At 30.9% G+C, this 19,180-nt stretch overlaps 2 protein-coding genes across 2 annotated transcripts; one reads left to right on the top strand and one right to left on the bottom strand.

Moving 5' to 3' along the window:
* Positions 1–1,600: 1,600 nt before the first annotated feature.
* On the bottom strand, positions 1,601–9,271 carry LOC109815614 (uncharacterized). Its single transcript, XM_083076334.1, has 4 exons — positions 9,267–9,271; positions 9,079–9,148; positions 2,746–3,722; positions 1,601–2,673 (listed from the first exon to the last, which is right to left on the bottom strand). Exons 1-3 carry the CDS (start codon positions 9,269–9,271, stop codon positions 3,027–3,029), a joined length of 771 nt encoding a protein of 256 aa, XP_082932460.1. The 3' UTR covers positions 1,601–2,673; positions 2,746–3,026.
* A 3,123-nt stretch (positions 9,272–12,394) lies between these two features.
* LOC109797132 (uncharacterized) lies at positions 12,395–17,013 on the top strand. Its single transcript, XM_020357056.3, has 6 exons — positions 12,395–12,796; positions 12,966–13,076; positions 13,214–13,272; positions 13,609–15,330; positions 15,625–15,769; positions 16,220–17,013. Exons 2-6 carry the CDS (start codon positions 12,977–12,979, stop codon positions 16,894–16,896), a joined length of 2,703 nt encoding a protein of 900 aa, XP_020212645.1. The 5' UTR covers positions 12,395–12,796; positions 12,966–12,976; the 3' UTR covers positions 16,897–17,013.
* Positions 17,014–19,180: the final 2,167 nt, after the last annotated feature.

The following is a 19,180-nucleotide window of genomic DNA, read 5'->3' as shown; positions in this document are numbered from 1 at the left end:
TACGGCACACAAATGGTGGTGACCACATCAAAGCGCATGTGGTGGTGGAACGACCCTGAAAATAAGAGAAAACGTAGAGTGGCTAAATACAAACTTTACGCAAAGGAAGGCAAACTCAAACATTCTGTCAAGAAAGGGTTGCGTTGGTTTAAGAACAAATGCATCAAGATCGTCAACAATGTCTAGCGTCTGCAATATTGAAATGCATGTGCATGGGATATGGGATGGCATCATCTTTATCTCTGTGGCTGCATATCTATTATTAAGATATGTGATGGATTACTCTATATGTGCCATGGTTTCAATCCAAGAAATCCTAATTTATGTGTTCTTTCTTGCATGCATTTTTTATGTATATCCCCCTCCTCTTGTATTAGTTATTTTTCAATTAATTCATCATTACACAACAAGCAATATCCAGAGAAGATAATGCATGGTCATATAATCCGCAGAGAGCAATTGGTTGGAGATGAAAGAAAATCTTTATTCTTGGATTAGCGCAAACGTATTATGGCAATTGGCAAAGGGAGAAGAGATCGATAATTGATTCTGATGTTATATATGGAATCAACGGTAACTTATTAGAATAACGAAACCTTTTTTTTATTCTGATGTCATGAAATATCATATCAAGGCTTTATGGGACAAAATGGATAAATAGATTGAAAATGGGTGAAAAATAAAAATAATATAGAGAGTAAAAAAATGAAGAATAAAAAAGGAGTGTTGTTTTGATTGAAAAAAAAAAGAAGGAAAAGATTAAAATAAATTGAGAACTTGTGGAAATGGAGAGGAGAATAAGCATATCACACACTTTGTGTTTTTTTTTTTACCTGAGAGTCTAAAACCACTAAATATTACATATTTAATGGTGTTTATTTTATTAAAAAAATCACAAATAATTATTTTAATAAATCTATTGATTAAAAACTGTCACAAAGTAAAAAAAAAATCGATTATGTAATTTGAATGTTTATTTGACTATGAATATATGATTGATTAGTAGGTTGGGTTACTTATATAAATTATGTTGTTATGTGACTTTAAATCCCTATACATTTATCTAGAATGATGTATGTTGATGTTTGAGTTATTTAAAGTTGTAAGTTGATGAAAGTTGAAATATAGTATAGTGTATGAAATGTAGGGTTGATAGTAATTGTGTTGTGAATGTTTAATGCATGGACTTCTACTATTTTAGTTAACATAGGATTAGAAGAGATGTATTGTTTCAAAAGATGAATATCTCATTGTAAGGATATGGTGTTGTGGCTCTCTACGAGTCCAATCGCACTAGTACACAAAAGGTCTTTTACGTCGCGTATTTCGAGCCTTTTACGTCGGAAAAGGTTCCGACGTTAATACGGGAGACGTAAATTTACGTTGCCTCTGAAAGACGACGTAAATTTACGTCGGGGATTCTATCAGACCGACGTAAAAAGGGGCAAAAACATGTCACAATTTTACGTCGGACATGGCGTTGTCCGACGTAAATTTATGTCGGGCCTTGTAATGGCCGACATAAATTTACGTTGGACAACGCCATGTCCGACGTAAATTGTGAGATTTCTTTTTTTGAAACGTTTATAAATTTTTGATATACCCAACACCTGCATATAAATATAGTCCAGAATACCAGATCTAAACCAGGCAGTCCATAATAGAAATTCAAAATTGAATGACAAAAAGAAAATAATATATAAATCTTAAAAAACATAAATTATGACAATATAAATCCTATTATCCTAAAAAAGCTATAAAACATATGTTTGTCAATGTTATCTAACTAACTAAACTAACTAACTATCAAACTATAAACATAATATCTAACTAACTAAACTTAGAAAAAAAGTTGCCCATTGTTCTCTTATCTTGAGCAACTCATCTTCGGGCAATGGAGATGGATCTTGAAAGACCTGAAACATTAATTTAAGTGTCATTAATATGCAATGTTAATTATCCTAAAGGTAAATATAGTTAAATAAATTTTGATATGAATTACTTGCGCCCAAGAATCAATAATACCCGCAGAAACTATGGCTCTCATCCAATACATGATGTAATAGCCACATTCAAACGAGTCTTGTTGTTTATTACACTAAAATGAGAAACAAATAACTATTATTTCCAAAGTCAATAAATTTAAATATTATTGACTGCAGTATGAATTAATTTGCTAACCTTAGGGTATATGAAATGCAATGACTTTGATGATCTGGCTCTTCCACTTAAAATATTAGCTCCAGACACGATTCTAATTAATTGAAATAAAAACAAATGTTAGCCAATATATATAATTACAGTTTTAAAACATAATGAAAAAATTTAGTTACCCTTGTAATTGGCATTTAATTTCGTGGCTTGGTTTTCGATGTAGTGAACAAAACCACACCACGATGTATTCCTTAGGAATGATTACCATTAACTGCCAATGGGACCTACATTGTATGACAAACAAATTAGTTATAAAATTACCATGATTAAAAAACCAATTAAAAAACTAACCCGTCAATGTATGGAGCCATGTATATATCTCTTCTTGAGTCACTCATCCATGTTTGCATATATTGCTGGATCTGGACCTGAGTGTTTCCTGATTTTTGGATTGATTGAGGCTCAATAAATCCATATACTTCTGCTTGTGCTTGCTCCACACTCAATTTGTCCATGTACCTAACACAAATAATTATTATAAGTTAAATGTAATTATTGTAAATTTAGACTCATAAAAAAAATATGACTTACATGGCCCACAGTTGTATGATAGATATATTTAACATGGAGTTTCCCCCAACAATCTCTAATGCATCAGGCAGAGATATGTATAGTGGAACATCAGAGCTATCAACTCCAAAAACTCTAATGTCCCACTGCAATTGAATTGGCTTCTTCTTTAATCATGGTAATATGATTAGAAGCTTAGATATGGGATCACCCTCAGCTTCTGCGATATTAGCATCATCAACATGAGGTTCTCTCATGACCTCCTTACCACGATTGATAAAATCCTAAAGAAATAATCAAAATTAGTTAAACAATAATAGAATTATAAGAATATAAAAGAGCAATAATATAATTACCTTTTTCCGTGCTGAAAGCGGCATGACCAAACATTTTGGCCAAGCTAAGAATGTGCCGGTTGCCTGCCCCACTAGTTGAACCTCTGTATTGGGCAAAGGCACTGGAGCAACAGCATCTTGAACTTGGTCAACCACAACCCGTGTCCAGTCTGGCTGTAGAGGGACACCATGGATGGTTGAGCCACCCTCAAATACTCGGCCAATAGCCACTAACCGTGGGGGGTCATCCTCAACATATAACTCACACTGGTTTGGTACATCAGTGTGAGTCTGATCCGGTGAGGGATTTGGAGCAGCACAACTCCCTTTAGTGCTGACTCGAACACCATCATGAGCAACTGCAGTCTGTTGCTGAGAACGAGTCAAAAGTTCAAACTTCTGTTCAAACTCTTTTTGAATATTCTTCAATCTCTCTTCAAACTGACTCTCCAATCTCTGCTCCATTCTCTGCATAACCTCTTGACTGCAAGAGTCAACAGTGCTCCTCGATGATCGGGCACCAAAGAAATCTCGGTGGCTCCAAGAACCACCAACACCACGCACACGGCCTCCGTGCTCTGGCCTTCCTATGGCCGTTGTGAGGATATCATTCCGACCATCTGAAACAAATGAGCCCTGGGTGCTCTGCTCAACTAAACCCTCCTACAACATATTAACAATAAGTATACCCTAAACTACACTTATGAATTAAATGAGTTGAAATGAAGAGTCTTAGTTTGTATATTTTTACTTACTATTTTATCCGCAACGACCCTTGCAGACTCAGAAGTCATTTGCCCATCTGATTTTGTCCAGGCTGCTATCCACATCTCATGGCGGGGAGGTGACTCCACACGATCAGCAGACTCAACCCCTGCTGCCTCTGCCCTAGCCTTCTTCATTTCCTTTTTTTTTCTTTCATATCCCCCTCTTGACAATAGATGGGGTGCATCATTCTTGGCCTGTCGTTCTTGGGCAGCTATTATTTTAGCCTGCAATAATACAAAAAAGAAAATGAGATTAATTAAAATATACCTTAAGTATTTGTGTCAATGTAAGAGTTATCAATAACTAACCTGCCACGAAGGGTCTAATCGAGTGGCACGAAATTGCATCCACTCCTCATCAGTGATCTGGTACTTTAGACAGGGAGTCTCATTTTGTCGCTCTCCAAATACATACTCTCGTGTCAAGAAAGTCTTGAAGTCTCTCCACCTGGTGGCCAGGGCAGATAACATCTTCCTCCTCATGACCTCAGTGTTGGGAATGTCAAAATTTTGCTATGAAAATAACAACAATTAATAAATAATGTATTTAAATTATATAATATTCAAGAGATGTGAAAGTATATACCTGAATATCCTGCCACATGAGGTTCTTGTCAACCTCCTGAACGTCATCCCATGATGGAATGATAATAGAAACATGTCGTCGAGCTAGGACTCCCAAATAGCTCTTAAACTTGGCAACATTTGGGCCTGATGCCTTGCCAGAACGAGGATCCACCTCAACTGGTGTCCTCTCCTTGGCAATGCGCCCAGCTGTCAACCCAGACAATCGGGTGACAGATCTACCTTCCCTCCTTCCACTGCCAGACCCAGAATCCTCCATAATCCTGAAAAAATTAAAGTCTCATTACTAAAACAATGAATTAACTGAATAGACAAATAATGCATCTGGAATGGCCCGTACTGAAACCAGAACGGCCCGTTCCAGATCAACAATTTACAACACAAAAGATTTTAGCAGAACGACCTATACTGCTTGCAGAACGGCCCGTTCTGCAAGGAGAACGGCCGGTTCTGCAAGGAGTACATGTCGTTCTGGATGCAGAACGGCCCGTTCTGCAAGCAGTACAGGTCGTTCTGCTTGCAGAACGGCCCGTTCCAGATGAACAAACAGAAGAAAGTAAACCAAAAATTTGCGTAGACAAGAAACTAACCTCAAACGTGTAATGTGCAGACACTTAGAAAGTTATAAACGTCCAATGTACACACAAACTCACTGGGAGACTTAGAGAATGAGAGAAAAGAGATTATTAGTTTCCGTAAACAGGGAGCGCGGGAATGAAAAATGAAACTTTCATGAATATAGGACCATATTCCTCGGATATTTTGTAGTTGTTGCTTGACTAGCAACTAGAATTTTGCCGTGTGTGTGTGAGAGAGAGAGGGAGAGAGAGAGAGAAGGAGAAATGGGACGAGGAATATGTGTTGTAGTTCCACTAAGGAATATTTAAGTTTGTAGTTGATTATTTTTCAATACACATGTATAATGTTACATGTATATCCATAAATTGTTTGTATGGTAATCCTAGTTATAATTAGAATTATGTTTTTTCACTATTTTAATTACTGAGTTGTAAAGTGTTGGACCTATCGAGTCATTACATCTATAAAAAAATTTATTTCTTTTCCATCCTCTTAAACTTATAAATGTTGTTTTTAGTCCATATTATCATGTAATCATTATTAATTATTCTTTTATTCAATTGTTATGTGACCATCTTAGATATCACCCATAACGATTAGTGATATCATGCTAGTGTGTGACATCGCTGTTTTTTTATAGGTCTTTAAAATAAATGTGTGATGAAAAGATAAATATTAGAAAAGGAAGTTGAATAGTGTTTATAAAAAATTCGCATAAGAGTGCAATAGAAGAGACACATGAAACAACAATAATTTTTATAAAGGTTTGTCTCAATCCAACTATATTGTGTTTCATTATCTTTAAAAAGATACAAGACTTCAACACTAAATATTTTTTTACATTAAAACCTCTTTAGACTCAACCCTATAATAATAGTTATATTTGAGTACTTTTGCCTTACAAACAATACGTGATACAACCAATTAAGCACAAATGTCTTTATAGACAAAATGAATAAATATTTGTACAATATATTCTCTCTTTTTTTTGTTAGTCCATCTCTCCTTCCTTTTGTTCTTGAAGTTCTTTATATAGTAGTTTGAATGAAGATGACCATTGCAATACCTTGAGGGTTCCTCACAAGCTTCTTTTATCTATCTTCCTTCTGATTTCTTGAGATAAAAGTGTCTGTTGAAGTATTAAATGCTTGCATTAATTGTATTTCACCAAATTATTATTTTTTTATCTGATCTATGAGGCTACTTATTAGCTTTAGAAGCCAAATGAACTTTTTGTGACGAGTGTAAGGAAAGAGCATGTTCTTTTTTCATAATTTTAGGGGTCTGTCTGTCTTTGTTTCTCATGCACAACATGGTTTCATTCACTTTAATGGATTTCTGATCTCTAATAATTTTTTTTTGTTTGATCTATTAAGGAACCAGTTGGTTATGCACTAAATAGTCGTTATTCATAATAAATAATACATATTTAAGACTTTATGCAATAAGATTGTATATTTCGTTCAATGACATATCATTTGTCTAAAGAGTTGTGTCTTATACTATGTTTGATTTGTATTTTGTAAAAATAGTTTCCCTTTATGAAATTATTCTATTTGTTATCATTAAAACTTAAAAATTTTTATGAATCTAAGATTGTCTTTTGACCTAACAAAATGTTATTTATCAACCTAAAATCATCATTAAAGACCAAAAATAATGACTTTAGACTTTAGAGGGATAAAAAAATAAAGAAAAATATTTTACAAAGAAAATAAATTTACTTATTATATAATGACCTAAGTTATAACCCTAAGGGCCTCATATTCTAGTAGCCCAAATGATGTGATTGAAAAAACCTCCTCTATCTATTTTTACAAAAATTGAAAATAATATTTATAAATTTTAGAAGAATGAAAATAAATAATTTTTTTTACAAAGACCCAAATTAAAACTTATTCACCTTTCAAGAACTAAAAACGTATTTAAAGTTTTTCTTTGTCACCAGATACACTCTAAAAAGTAAAAACAAAGAAAAATGTTATTTCTTTACTTCTCTAGCAATTATAGGTTTGGGAGGTACATGTGTATACACTATACACATTAACAAAGGCTCCTTAGAGCATCCAGAATAAACAACTCTCATCTACTTTAAATGGGTCCTACTGTACCATATCATTTATAAGCAATTCATACTATATTTTTACAATTTTTACTCAAATGAAAATTGTTTATAAGCACTTTCACTTTTTGACAACTCATATTACACCTTTTTGACAACTCACACTGTACTTTTTGATAAATTTTTAAAAAAATAATTATTATGAAAATATATAAATATGAATAACAAAAAAATACAATAATAAAAAAAATTACATAATAAAAAATTATAAAAAAATTATAACAAAATTAAAATTTATAACTCTTAGCTTCTATTTTTTTAATTTCTCATTCTTTTTCTTTCTGTATCTCCAACCTTCTCTCTTTCTCTTTTTCACTGATTCTTTTTCTTTCTCTATCTTTGACCTTCTCTCTTTCCCTTTCTCATGTTCTCTCTCTGTCTCTCATTCTCTCGTTCCCTCTCGTTCTCTCTTTCTCTCGTGGGTGTGGGTGGTGGGTGGCTATCGGTGGTAGCTATGGCGGGTGACTGTGGGTGGCGGGGAGGTTGGATTCAGGCCGCAAGGATGGTGACCGCCTAGAAAGTTTGCTCCTATTTTTTCTCTAGTATTTTGTTGTCGTTCCAGCATGGACGGGAGATGTTTCTCCAACCAATCACAACACTTCATGTCAAAGATTCATACATCCAAGCTCTGATGCTTCATTAAGGAATGAAGCTAATTTTTTTTCCTTTTTATGCCACGTAATCAAACTCCAATAGAGATTGTTTGTAAGCAATAAGAAATACTCTTATAAGTCAGCTAACATGAGAATGAGATTAAATCAACTCTTATATATAAAATATAAATAATTATCTAGTGTAATAATACTTTAAAAAAAATTGATAAAAAAAATTTTAGGATTTTTTTTAATGTTAAATATAATTCAGTTTTTATTTATTATAATTTATAATTATAATGATTTATAAATTATTTTTTAATATTTAAAATAAATTACTCATAAATATAAATAATTTTATACTATAATATAAATTATTTATTATAATTTTGAAATATAATTTATATATGATAACACATTAAAATATTAGTGCCTACTGCCTAGTATATTGTTCCTTAAAAGCAAACTAGCATTCAAAGTGAGATAATAAATACAGTAGTATACTATTTTAATAAATTAAAAACCCTTTTTTTCTTGAAATAAATGTACTTTCTTTAATAAGCTATTGGAAAAACAAATGAAATGGAGATTATTATTATTTTTACCAGAAAAATATTGGTATATATTTCTCAAAATCTGGACTATATATAAAACTACATTTAAATATTTTATAAATCATTATATCCTTACGTTATAGAGAAAAAAATTTAAAAAATATGAATTTTTTTTAACTACTATTTTCTTTCACACGCGATCAGAAATCGGGAAAAAAGCTATTTTTATTTTTACTTTATTTTTAAATTAATATTAAGAGGTACGAAGTGCATATGATAATGAAAGTTTTTTTTTTTCCTTCATATTTTAGAAACATTATTCGTACTTAAATGATTGGTCCTCTTTGGATCAGAGAAGGCACTGTGCCAACTGTTTTATTGACTTAAAATTTTTTAGCACATCGTAGTCAACGGAGATTAAATATTAATACAAATCTAATCAAAGATTTACGATATCATAAAAAGGTGCAACTATAAGAATATACTGACATAACAAGCAATGCTATCCCTCTTAGTGGTAATATTTTGCTGCAACCTTTTTAAAGAATGATTATTCACAATATAAACAAATCAAATAAGTTTCTCTGGTTATGTTTAGGTAAAAATAGATGATAAAATAATAAATGGATGTTAAAAGGTTTTTTAAAATAAAATGTTTTAAATTATAAGTATTTAGTAAAACTAATTGTTAAAATATTTGATAAATATGAAAATAATATGAAGAGGAAAGTTTACATGATTATATATATATATATATATATATATATATATATATATATATATATATATATATATATATGTACCTGCAAAAGGGGGTACACCAATGATCTTCTCGTAATCTGAAGGCCGAACGAGTACTCCAATCCGATGTGAGTAGAGGGGTTGATACCTGCAAAAGGCACTCCAACGCTCAAGTCAGGACAAGCACAGATATCTAGGATAATTAATGAACAGTGACGTTACCTTTTGACCTGAGCTATTTATACTAGCATTTATGGGCCCTGGACCCCATGGGCCCTGCAACGTATTTACCGTACCAGGTAATACATCTTAATCATCTGATTAACCCCTAATCACGGGTTAAGAGCAATGAGTAATGATAGTTCGGTCCTGGTGGCCGATTGCCGTTCGGCCACCAAGTACTGCCATTCGGCGGCCGATCGGCGGTGGCCGAACGCCCCTACCCGTACAATATATATATATATATATATATATATATATATATATATATATATATTGTAGATAGAGAATATAATTTAAAGATTATTAGTTAACTTTTGAAATCTTATATTCTTTCAAGATTTAACATAAAATATTAATTAAAAATTAAAACAAATTGTGTAATATTAAAGAATAGCAAATAAGGAATTTATTAAAGTAATAGTAATAATAATTTATTAGTAATAAACTTAAATTATACTTTAACTAACGTTTGGAAGAACGCTATAATTATAAATCTTCGTAAATTGTATTTTTATTCTCGTGTTTACTTTATTTTCATTTTTTTATCATTTTTATGAGATAAAAATAAGAATTAAAAATATAATTTAACATAAGTATTTATTATCACATTATTTATTTAATGTTAAGTTATGATTATTATTATGATTTTAATGATCAACAAATGTATATTTAATAATTAGATCAAAATTACAAATTTTATAAAATTAATGAACTAAAATTACAAAATTAAAAATTAATGGCATAAAAATATTAATGATTAAAAATAAATATTTAATAATTTGATCAAAATTACAAATTGAATATTTAAGAATTTTAAAATAATTTTATAACTTATTACTTATCGGTAATTGATTAAACTTAGACATGAAAAGTGAACTAATAAAGTATAAACCAACTAAATTAATAATAAAAAAATCTCATTAACTACAATGAGTGAGTAAAATACTAAAAATAAGGAAAAGGATAACTTTGTCATTCATCAATAATTAATATCATCAAATATTTAACTAAATATTAAAATTAATTTATATATTTTAATATAGTAATTTACGTAACTCTCAAACCAAGTTTGTTAAACCCGAGTTACATAAATTGAGCTAGAAAGAATTATAAAGATAATATTGAAAATTTGAATCTTAGATCATTTGAACATTATTTCAATTTCTTGACATTAGACCGATCATGATATTAAAAATAACATACTTTAAATTTGTAGATCAATATCTGTACGATCAACTTTAATTAAAAGTTAAAAAATAAATTTTTATCAAATATCTTAATTTTAATCCAACAAATTTATGGATTGACTAAATGAGTTACATACAACTAAAATGACCAATTAAAACATATTTTAATTATGTTTAGAGAAAATGTACACAATAGTAGAAAATTACTTTTTTTTTTTTTTAAATTTAACAACATTTATATGATACAAATTGAAGAGAAAAAAAAATGGAATTACCATTAGGATAATTTTTTCTTCATTTTATTATCTATTTTAAATATTTTTATTAAATGAAATGAGATATTACAAATATATTTATAAAGTTAAATATTTTTTTTATCTCTTAAATATGAGGTAAATGTATTTTTGATATTTCAAATTTAAAATTAAATTTTTAGTCATGTAATTTAAAAAAAAATGTATTTTATCCTTTTATTAAAATGTCTTTGGTAAAATTGTTAAATAAAACTTGCTTATACCTTGTTTAAAAGAATTATGAATAATTTATTTATACTTATTTTATTTTATAAGTTTTTGTGAAAGTATTTAGATAAAATTATAAAATATCTTATGAGAAATTTATAAGATGTTTAGAACTTATTTTAATAAATTATTCAGTACAGCTTATTATTTAACTCACGCAGAAATTTATTGAAAAATATCTAAATTCAAATGTGTCATGTAAATAATTTTTATTTTTATTTTTTCATTCTTTCACTAAAATTCAATTATATATTTTTTCATTACACATTTTAAAAAGTTTTATTTCTCTCTCCAATTTTTTTTCTCTATTTTTTTTCTATCTTTTCCTTGAAATCCACATTCTCCCATTATAAAAAAATTTTGTAAATTTTTTTCTTTTAATATAGTTCATTTGGAATAAATTTTTTGTTGTTGATATTTATACAATATTTTTTATTCATCATTTTATAAAATATATAGAATTAAATTTTAATTTTAAAATTTATGACTCTTAATTTTTAATCATTGTTATACATATAATTAATTTCTCATATCTATTTTTTTATAAGCTAAAATTAGGTGAATGGTGATTAGTAATTTTTATTTTATTTTAATATTATTGTGATGCATAATGTCATTTTTAAAAAATATATAGTTATTTTTTATTTTTTATTTTACTTTTAGTTAAAACCTATTTATTTATTTGTTTTTAAATAAATAATATCTTATAAGTATATAAACAATTATACATCCAAATACTTTAAAATTATATAAATATTGATTAACATGTATATCTAAATATAACTTGTTAATTTTTAAATATTTATAACATAAATTCTTATTACATAAGAATTTATTATATAAAATCTAAAATAAGTTATTTATTCAAAGATATCCTTGTGATTAAATCTATTATACAAAATCCAACAACTAATTTCATAATTAATAAAAATATTATATTAAATCCAACTAATATTAAACAATTAACTCAATTTATCACTGTCATACTACAAATAATTATGAATTAAAATATTTTTTTAAAATAAAAATAATAAAAAATAAATTTATTTTAAATTTAAGAGATTTAAAATATATCTGCATGATATTTATATTATAATAGATATTTATATTATAAAACAAAACTTAATGAATAAGGTTGTAAGAGTGTTAGAGAATTGTGAGGATAAAAGTGAGAAAAAAATAAGAACTCGATATTATAAGCACGAACGTTATATGAAGTAATATCTTATTTATAACAATATGAAGTAATATTTATTAAAAAAATACTCCTACAAATTAATGAAATACACTCATTCACTAAATACTTTATTTTGATTAAATAAAACTTTAACAAAGTTAGTGGGTGACTATAATGAAAAACACTCTGAGAGGATTTGGTTTAATTTATTTTTTAAAAAAAGACAAATATTTAATGAGTATTACCTTGTATAAAAAATGGATGCAAAACCTTTTAATCCCTCCATTATTTGTGTTCTTTTTAATTTGATCCCTCCACGAAGACCCAAGTAACGCACAGACACACCCCTATTCTTCCGCTCTCGTAGAAATCGCAGATTTTTATTTTTTCTCGCACTTTTCTTATTTCCCACTCTCACTCTCACACTCAACTCTCAGATCTTCTTTTCATTTCCACGCTTCAATTAGTTTTGTGCAGGAATAGAGAAGCAGAGCAACTAAGGGTTGTGTTGTGTTCTTGCGTTCCCCTTTTTTTCTGAAATTATTGTATTTTTAACAAAAGGTATATATGCATTGGATAATGGGTCTATGATAATAACTCAAAAAGTTGTTATTTTCATCGCAATTGTGGTTGCTGATTCTCGTGCAACAAGGAGTTCTTCAATTTTGAAAATGGGCTTCTGAAGAAAGGTAAGATTTTGATTAACTGTTCTCTATAGTCAGTTCATTCAAAATGTTGATTGATTTTGGGGGTGAGAGATTTGGGTTCTGGGGTTGAGTGAACCCAATTGTGAAAAAAATGTTAACTTTCACCGGAAACACGGTGTGGGTTTATGTTGTTGTGTTTTTCCTGCGGTAGGAAAACGAGAAATGGAGATGGAGAAAAGACGTTCCAAGTCCAAGGGAAGCTTCCTCAGCTTGTTTGATTGGAACTCCAAATCTCGGAAGAAGCTGACTTGGAACGATCCTGGTAATACTAATGTTCATTTCTGTTGTCATTGTTTGCTTACCATGTCCTCATATTGAATGAATAGTGAATGTTCTTCTTCGATGCTTTTGTTGCTCTCTCATGTGCCTGTTCTAAATGTTTCTGCTACAATAACGTAGAGGTTTCAAAGCAAGGGAAGGAAAATGTGGACAACTTACCAAAGTCTCGTCTCACTAGGGTGTGAATCTGTTCCACTTTTTGAACTCTGCTTGTTATTTGTTTTAATTTTTACACTTGGATAAATTTCTTTACAAGTACGGAGAAGAAAATAAGAAGAAAAAATGAATTGGGTTTCTGTCATAAGTTGAATTTAGCTTATGCATCTCAACTTATGGAGAAGTTAGGTGTGAGAGCTTCTATAGAAGTTAAGTTAATTTTAACTTATGAGAGAGGCTCAATTCATTTCACCTTCTTATTTTTTTCTCCTATATATACTAATGGAGAAATTTATCCAATCAGATCCTTTATGTATTTGATTATGTTATATTATTATTTTTAATTGTAATTGTTTCAGATAAAGGTGGATGAAGTTGGAGCAAGTCCAAGTAACAATCAAAGTTGTGATTTTGACAGCACCCTCTCAACTTGTAGCGATGAAGGATGTGGGAGTAAAGCCCCTGGGTTAGTAGCGAGACTCATGGGTTTGGACTCGTTGCCAGCAGCAGCAGTCACTGAGTTCTCCTGCACTTCATTGTATGGCTCTAAATCTCACGGAGCTTCTAATTGTAATGAAGGTGCTCTTCACTCAGTGGATGACTTTCACCCTGCAGACTACATAAACACACCACTCAAGCTGGATAAGTCTTCTTTGGATGCCATGGAGTCAAGGGCACGAAAAGTGGAAAACCATCCAATGAAGAGATTCCAAAGTGAAATGTTGCCTCCAAAATCGGCTAAACCAATTCCAGTTACTCACAATAAACTGTTGTCTCCTATCAAGAGTCCTGGTTTTCTGCCACCAAAAAATGCAGCTCATGTAATGGAGGCAGCTGCTAAGATAATTGAGGCAAGCCCTCGGCCATATTTGAAGAATAGAATGGCATCAACAGGGCCCTCATCTGTTCCCTTGAGAATTCTCAATTTGAAAGAGAGATTGGAAGCTGCACAATATGCATCCGTGCCTGGAAGGCCTGTGGATATGAGCAATACCTATTCTGCAAATGGCAAGCTTAGTGAGAGGAGCAGTAATTTGTATAAATGCACTTCAGAATTCAAGGTTTCAAGAGGTTCAGAAAAAAATAGTACTTGCCATTTAGCAGGTAAAGGAAAATCAGTTTCACTTGCATCACTAGCCAAAAACAATACTCAAAGTAGAGATACATTGATTTCAAATGGTAATAGGAAATGCATGAAACAGATAGAGAAGAATGAGAAAAAGTCAAATCAGCTCTCAAGGAGCCAGAAATCAAGTTCACAACAAGCCATGCAGCAGAGACCTTGTTCAAGCCGGAATAACATTGTTCTTGGGCAGAATAACCAAAAGCAAAACAGCATGACCCTCAAAGGTAAATCAACTTCAAAAATAGATTCCAATAAGCCAACAACACGAGCTTCACCTCCAGAAACTTCCACTGGAATAAGGAAGACAAAAAACAAGAGTGCTATAATTGCCAATATTCAGCCTAAAAGGTCAAGCACTAGGGCAACTGATAACCAAAAGGAGTTTCCACGATCCAAAACACAGAATATTTCCCAGAAGAAAAAGTATATCAGCAGAGATGTTCAAGAGGCAAGAGGTCCTGATAATGCAGTAAATAATTTTGGAAATAAGTCCATTAAATGCAATTTTACTACTGATGGAAGTCTTGATCAAGATGCATTTAACATGAAAGAAAGCAAGGATGTTATATCATTTACATTTACATCTCCCTTGAGGAGAAGCATGGCTGATTCACCATCCTCTACTGAGCAAGTGATGGGAACCAGAAATAGGATGGATGTCAACTCTCTTGGGCATAATGATAATCTTAATCCCAAAAAATTATCACTATCTCTGCCAGGGCCACATATGATAGATAGTGATGCTTTAAGTGTCCTGTTGGACAAAAAGCTGCAAGAATTGACATCTAGAATTAACTTACCTCAATGTACCCTGGCCACAGAGGGGTCTTCTTCTGGTTTGGGATCTAGAGTGCAAGACAAAGTTCCCAGTATGGCAAGCACCATGCCTAAGGAACAAGAGAAAAGCTTTTGCCCTGACCTGTTTAGTGATAAACTGGATAGCATGCAACTGCAGGTATATCATTTCGATATGTTTTCAGCTTCATTAATTGTGGTTTTCATTTCAAGTATTGATTATTGATATAGCATCTGGTTACTTCCTGCCATCACTCAGTCAAGAGTATATGTTGATGTTGTGTTTGGGAAAATGAATGTTGGGGGTGCATATTGCAAATATCTGGTGATTTTTTTAACAGTCATCACATAATATATAGAATCTGATTTTACAAATTAGATTATTTGCAATTTCAATAATATTTGAAATGAGAAGAATCCATCTGCTCATCTTAGTATTCAATTACTTGTGCAGACATCAGAAGCAAGGGAAGATCATAGCTGTAGCAGCAACAGTGAAAGTGGAAATGATCTAGTTTGTTGGGATTCCACTGCTGTTGCAGGTTATGAAACTCCTTTTGTCAGTGAAAGTTACTTGGATAGTGAAGACAGTGCTTATGGTAATGTTTTAATTGTTTTCTCTTACTGCTGATGAGCAAAATTTGTTACAATCTATAAAATTTAAAATGCAAAATCTCACATATTGCCCAGCTTTTACATTTTTAGTAAGAAATTGCATCGTGCTTTCAAAGAATTTTGAGGCATTGATTTTTGTTTTTGTGGGTAGGGGAGGGGGGGGGGGGGGTTATTCTAGAATGACCTTCGCAAATAGTGAGGAATTATTCTTCAAAGCTGGAATGTTTTGCATAATTTTGGAGTCTTTCATTATTTTTTAAGAATAAAATGTCAAATATCCTTTATACTGTGAACATTTATTACTAACTGGTTATATATTTGTCCTTTATCAATGTTGGGTCATAGAAACTACACTTTGTTGCAGTTCTTCAGCATAGATGCATTTACCTATAAAATTGTATTGCGTATCAGATTCTTCCCTTTTCTCTTTTCAGGCAGCACAGTTTATTCTTCCATGCAAGATGAGGAAGTATCTAATCTTTCGCAGATAAGCGAATCTGTATCACTTGAAAATGAGGGGAAAGGGTCAGAGCAAAGCTCTTCTACATCTGGTGGCAGAAATATGACCATCAAACAAATAAGTGGAATATCAAATTTAGTTGATTTTAAAAGATCAAGTAACTCTGAATTTGAATATGTGCAAGATATTCTTGGCAATGCAGAGTTTATGGCAGAAGAGTTTGTTGTGGGTCAAACTAGTACAGTCATAATGCCAAATCTCTTTGATCTGTTGGAGAATCAGAATAATGGAACAGAAAACTATGGAGAAGAGTACTGTAAGCTTGAAAGGAAGGCTATATTTGACTGTGTGAGTGAGTTCCTAGAGTTGAGATGTAAGCGGGCTTTTGTCGGAACGTGCAAAGCATGGCCTGGATGGATGATGTCAGTTCAGAGGAAGATCTGGATGGCAAATGAACTGTACAAGGAGATGCAGAGTTTTAAAAGCATGGAAGAGATAATGGTGGATGAGCTTGTCAGCAAGGACATGAGCTCTGGATGTGGGAAATGGCTTGACTTTGATGTTGAAGCATTTGAAGAGGGTTTAGAGGTTGAGGAGATGATACTAGCTTATTTGATTGATGAATTGGTTTCTGATTTGTTACTTGTTTAACCCCCCAAGTGGCTTCCATTTTTTACAATATATATTAGTGTATGAACAAAAGGATATATATCATTAAAATTCTTGAAATGAAACGCGAAAGCGTCCGTAGAATATAATTTAATCAAATCCCCATGGTATTTTTCCATTTAGTAATATTTAAGAACTTTTTACTAGTAGAATTCCTGTTGAATGGTGAGTGTAGTTATTGCATTGGAAAATTCATATGTTGAAAGTTTATGAAGTTCCCTGTTCAGTAGCCACTTGTTAATCTCTCAATTTTCAATCCTTTATGCTACAGATGTCTTGTTGAAGTATTTGCGCTCTTGATTTTATGAAGAAAAAGAAATGATTGTTTGATACTGGCATCAAAGTATTGACAGAAAAAACAAGTGGGAAATGAGGTATAGTTATAATAAAATGGTAAATTAGTTTGAATATAAGATTATCTTTGTGGATAAATTCTAAACCATTAGAAGATAATGTGCTAGTACTAGTTGGGATCAAAGCTGGATTAAACTGGTCTTGTTTCTAACTAATTGTTATTGTGGCCATAATTTGCTGCCAGTGCTCAAGTTTATGGATGAAAATATCTGAATTTGATTAGGCAACATCAAATCCACTTAACAGTTTATTTTGTTTACACTCTTCATACCTATTGTGAATGGTGGACGAACTATTTCTCCTTATATGCTCTACGCACTGCCACAGCAAAAGAAAGACAAAATCAAATTAGGACTAACCAACCAACCAACCAATGTATCATGTTTCCAAATCCAAGGTTCACTTGGCCTCAAACATTATTAAGAATAGCATTATTAACATACGAAGGGTGAGGTTTTATTTTGATCGAAAAAGACACCGTAGATGGACCAATTGGAGCACCTGGCACATGGCTTCTCTCCTGTGAAATAAGGAATCAACGTTTTTTCTTATATTGGTATGAGTTTAATTGTGTGATCTACTATGTCCACAAGCCTCGTATGCTATAATTAATTATTTGTAACGGGCTATAACAGCATACCACGTGGTTTCTTCATTATTTCTTTGTTTCAACTTTGAGCCCTTCCCTTTCCCTACTTTTAGTTGTATCATAATCAGATCGCTGTGACCAATTATACACCTTGATCTCTCGCTTTCCTCTTCTCAAAATCACTCACTGCTAAATCGAAGAATAGTAATTGTTATTTTTGTTGGTTATTGCAATAAATCGGCAATTAAATAGAAATGAGGAATCAATTTTATTTTTGGCATTTCAATTTTATACATAGACAAATAAAGAGAAATGAGTATGAGTATCGCAACACAATTTATATAGGCACCCACCTATTGGTTGAGTCAACTTTTCTTTCATCTTCAGCCCATGTCCACAGCTGATTGATTTCTTCCACCAGCAATACTTCGGACACTAACACTATAATTTTATTGTATTTTTATTCAGAGAGAAATTTAGGAAGGAAGAATTTAATAGAAATGTGAATATTTCCCTTATTTGTTTGGAGTGAAATGGTGAAAGTTGTAAAAATTTGCAGCACTATCTTACATTTCCTTTCACTTTAGTCATGATTTGAGAAGGAAAGTCTAAATGAACTACTTCTTAATAATTAAATATTTCTTATAAGATATTTCTGAAAATAATAATAATAATTTTAAAAAAAAATTAATTGATATAAACATTTTTTCATATGATTTGTTCATTTTTTTTCTTTCTCATTTTCACTCATTCAAACAAGTTTAGAGAATTTTTTCTTTTCACTCTTTTCCTTCTTATTTTTATCCACCAAAATAACATATAATTTCCACCACATTTCTCTTATATTTTTTTTCTTCTATTTTATCCTTAATCCGAACAGCATAAGAGTATGAAGAGAACAAAAATGAGGGAAAAATGATAATTGATATGATTCTTTAAGTTATTCAATAGAAAATTAAAAAAAAATTGAGCTTAATTATTCTTTTAGTCTTTTTATAATTTTCAATCTATCATTTTGGTCTTCTTTTTTTTAATTACATAATTATATTTTTCTAATTTTTAAAATTAAATAATTTAACTTCATTCATCGACTATAAAGAGTGTTTGATATGCGAAATATTTTTACATTCCTGCAAATCTTAAATCATAAATGTTAATTTCTCATGTTTGATAGCTTGTTTAAAATAAAAAGGAGATTCTTAGGAATATAATTTTTCAAAACTATTTTTATCTTACTTTCCCATAAAATCATTTTCATAGGGGATGATAATCCAACTTTTTTGAGTTAGAGAGAAATTTTTATGTATATAAAAATATCATAGT

Source organism: Cajanus cajan, chromosome 6 (genome assembly GCF_000230855.2).
Source record: "Cajanus cajan strain Asha chromosome 6, NIPB_CcT2T_4, whole genome shotgun sequence".
In the NCBI taxonomy this organism is placed as follows: domain Eukaryota; kingdom Viridiplantae; phylum Streptophyta; class Magnoliopsida; order Fabales; family Fabaceae; genus Cajanus; species Cajanus cajan.
Note: the sequence above shows the minus strand (reverse complement) of the source record. Positions and strands in the feature narration are given on the sequence as shown.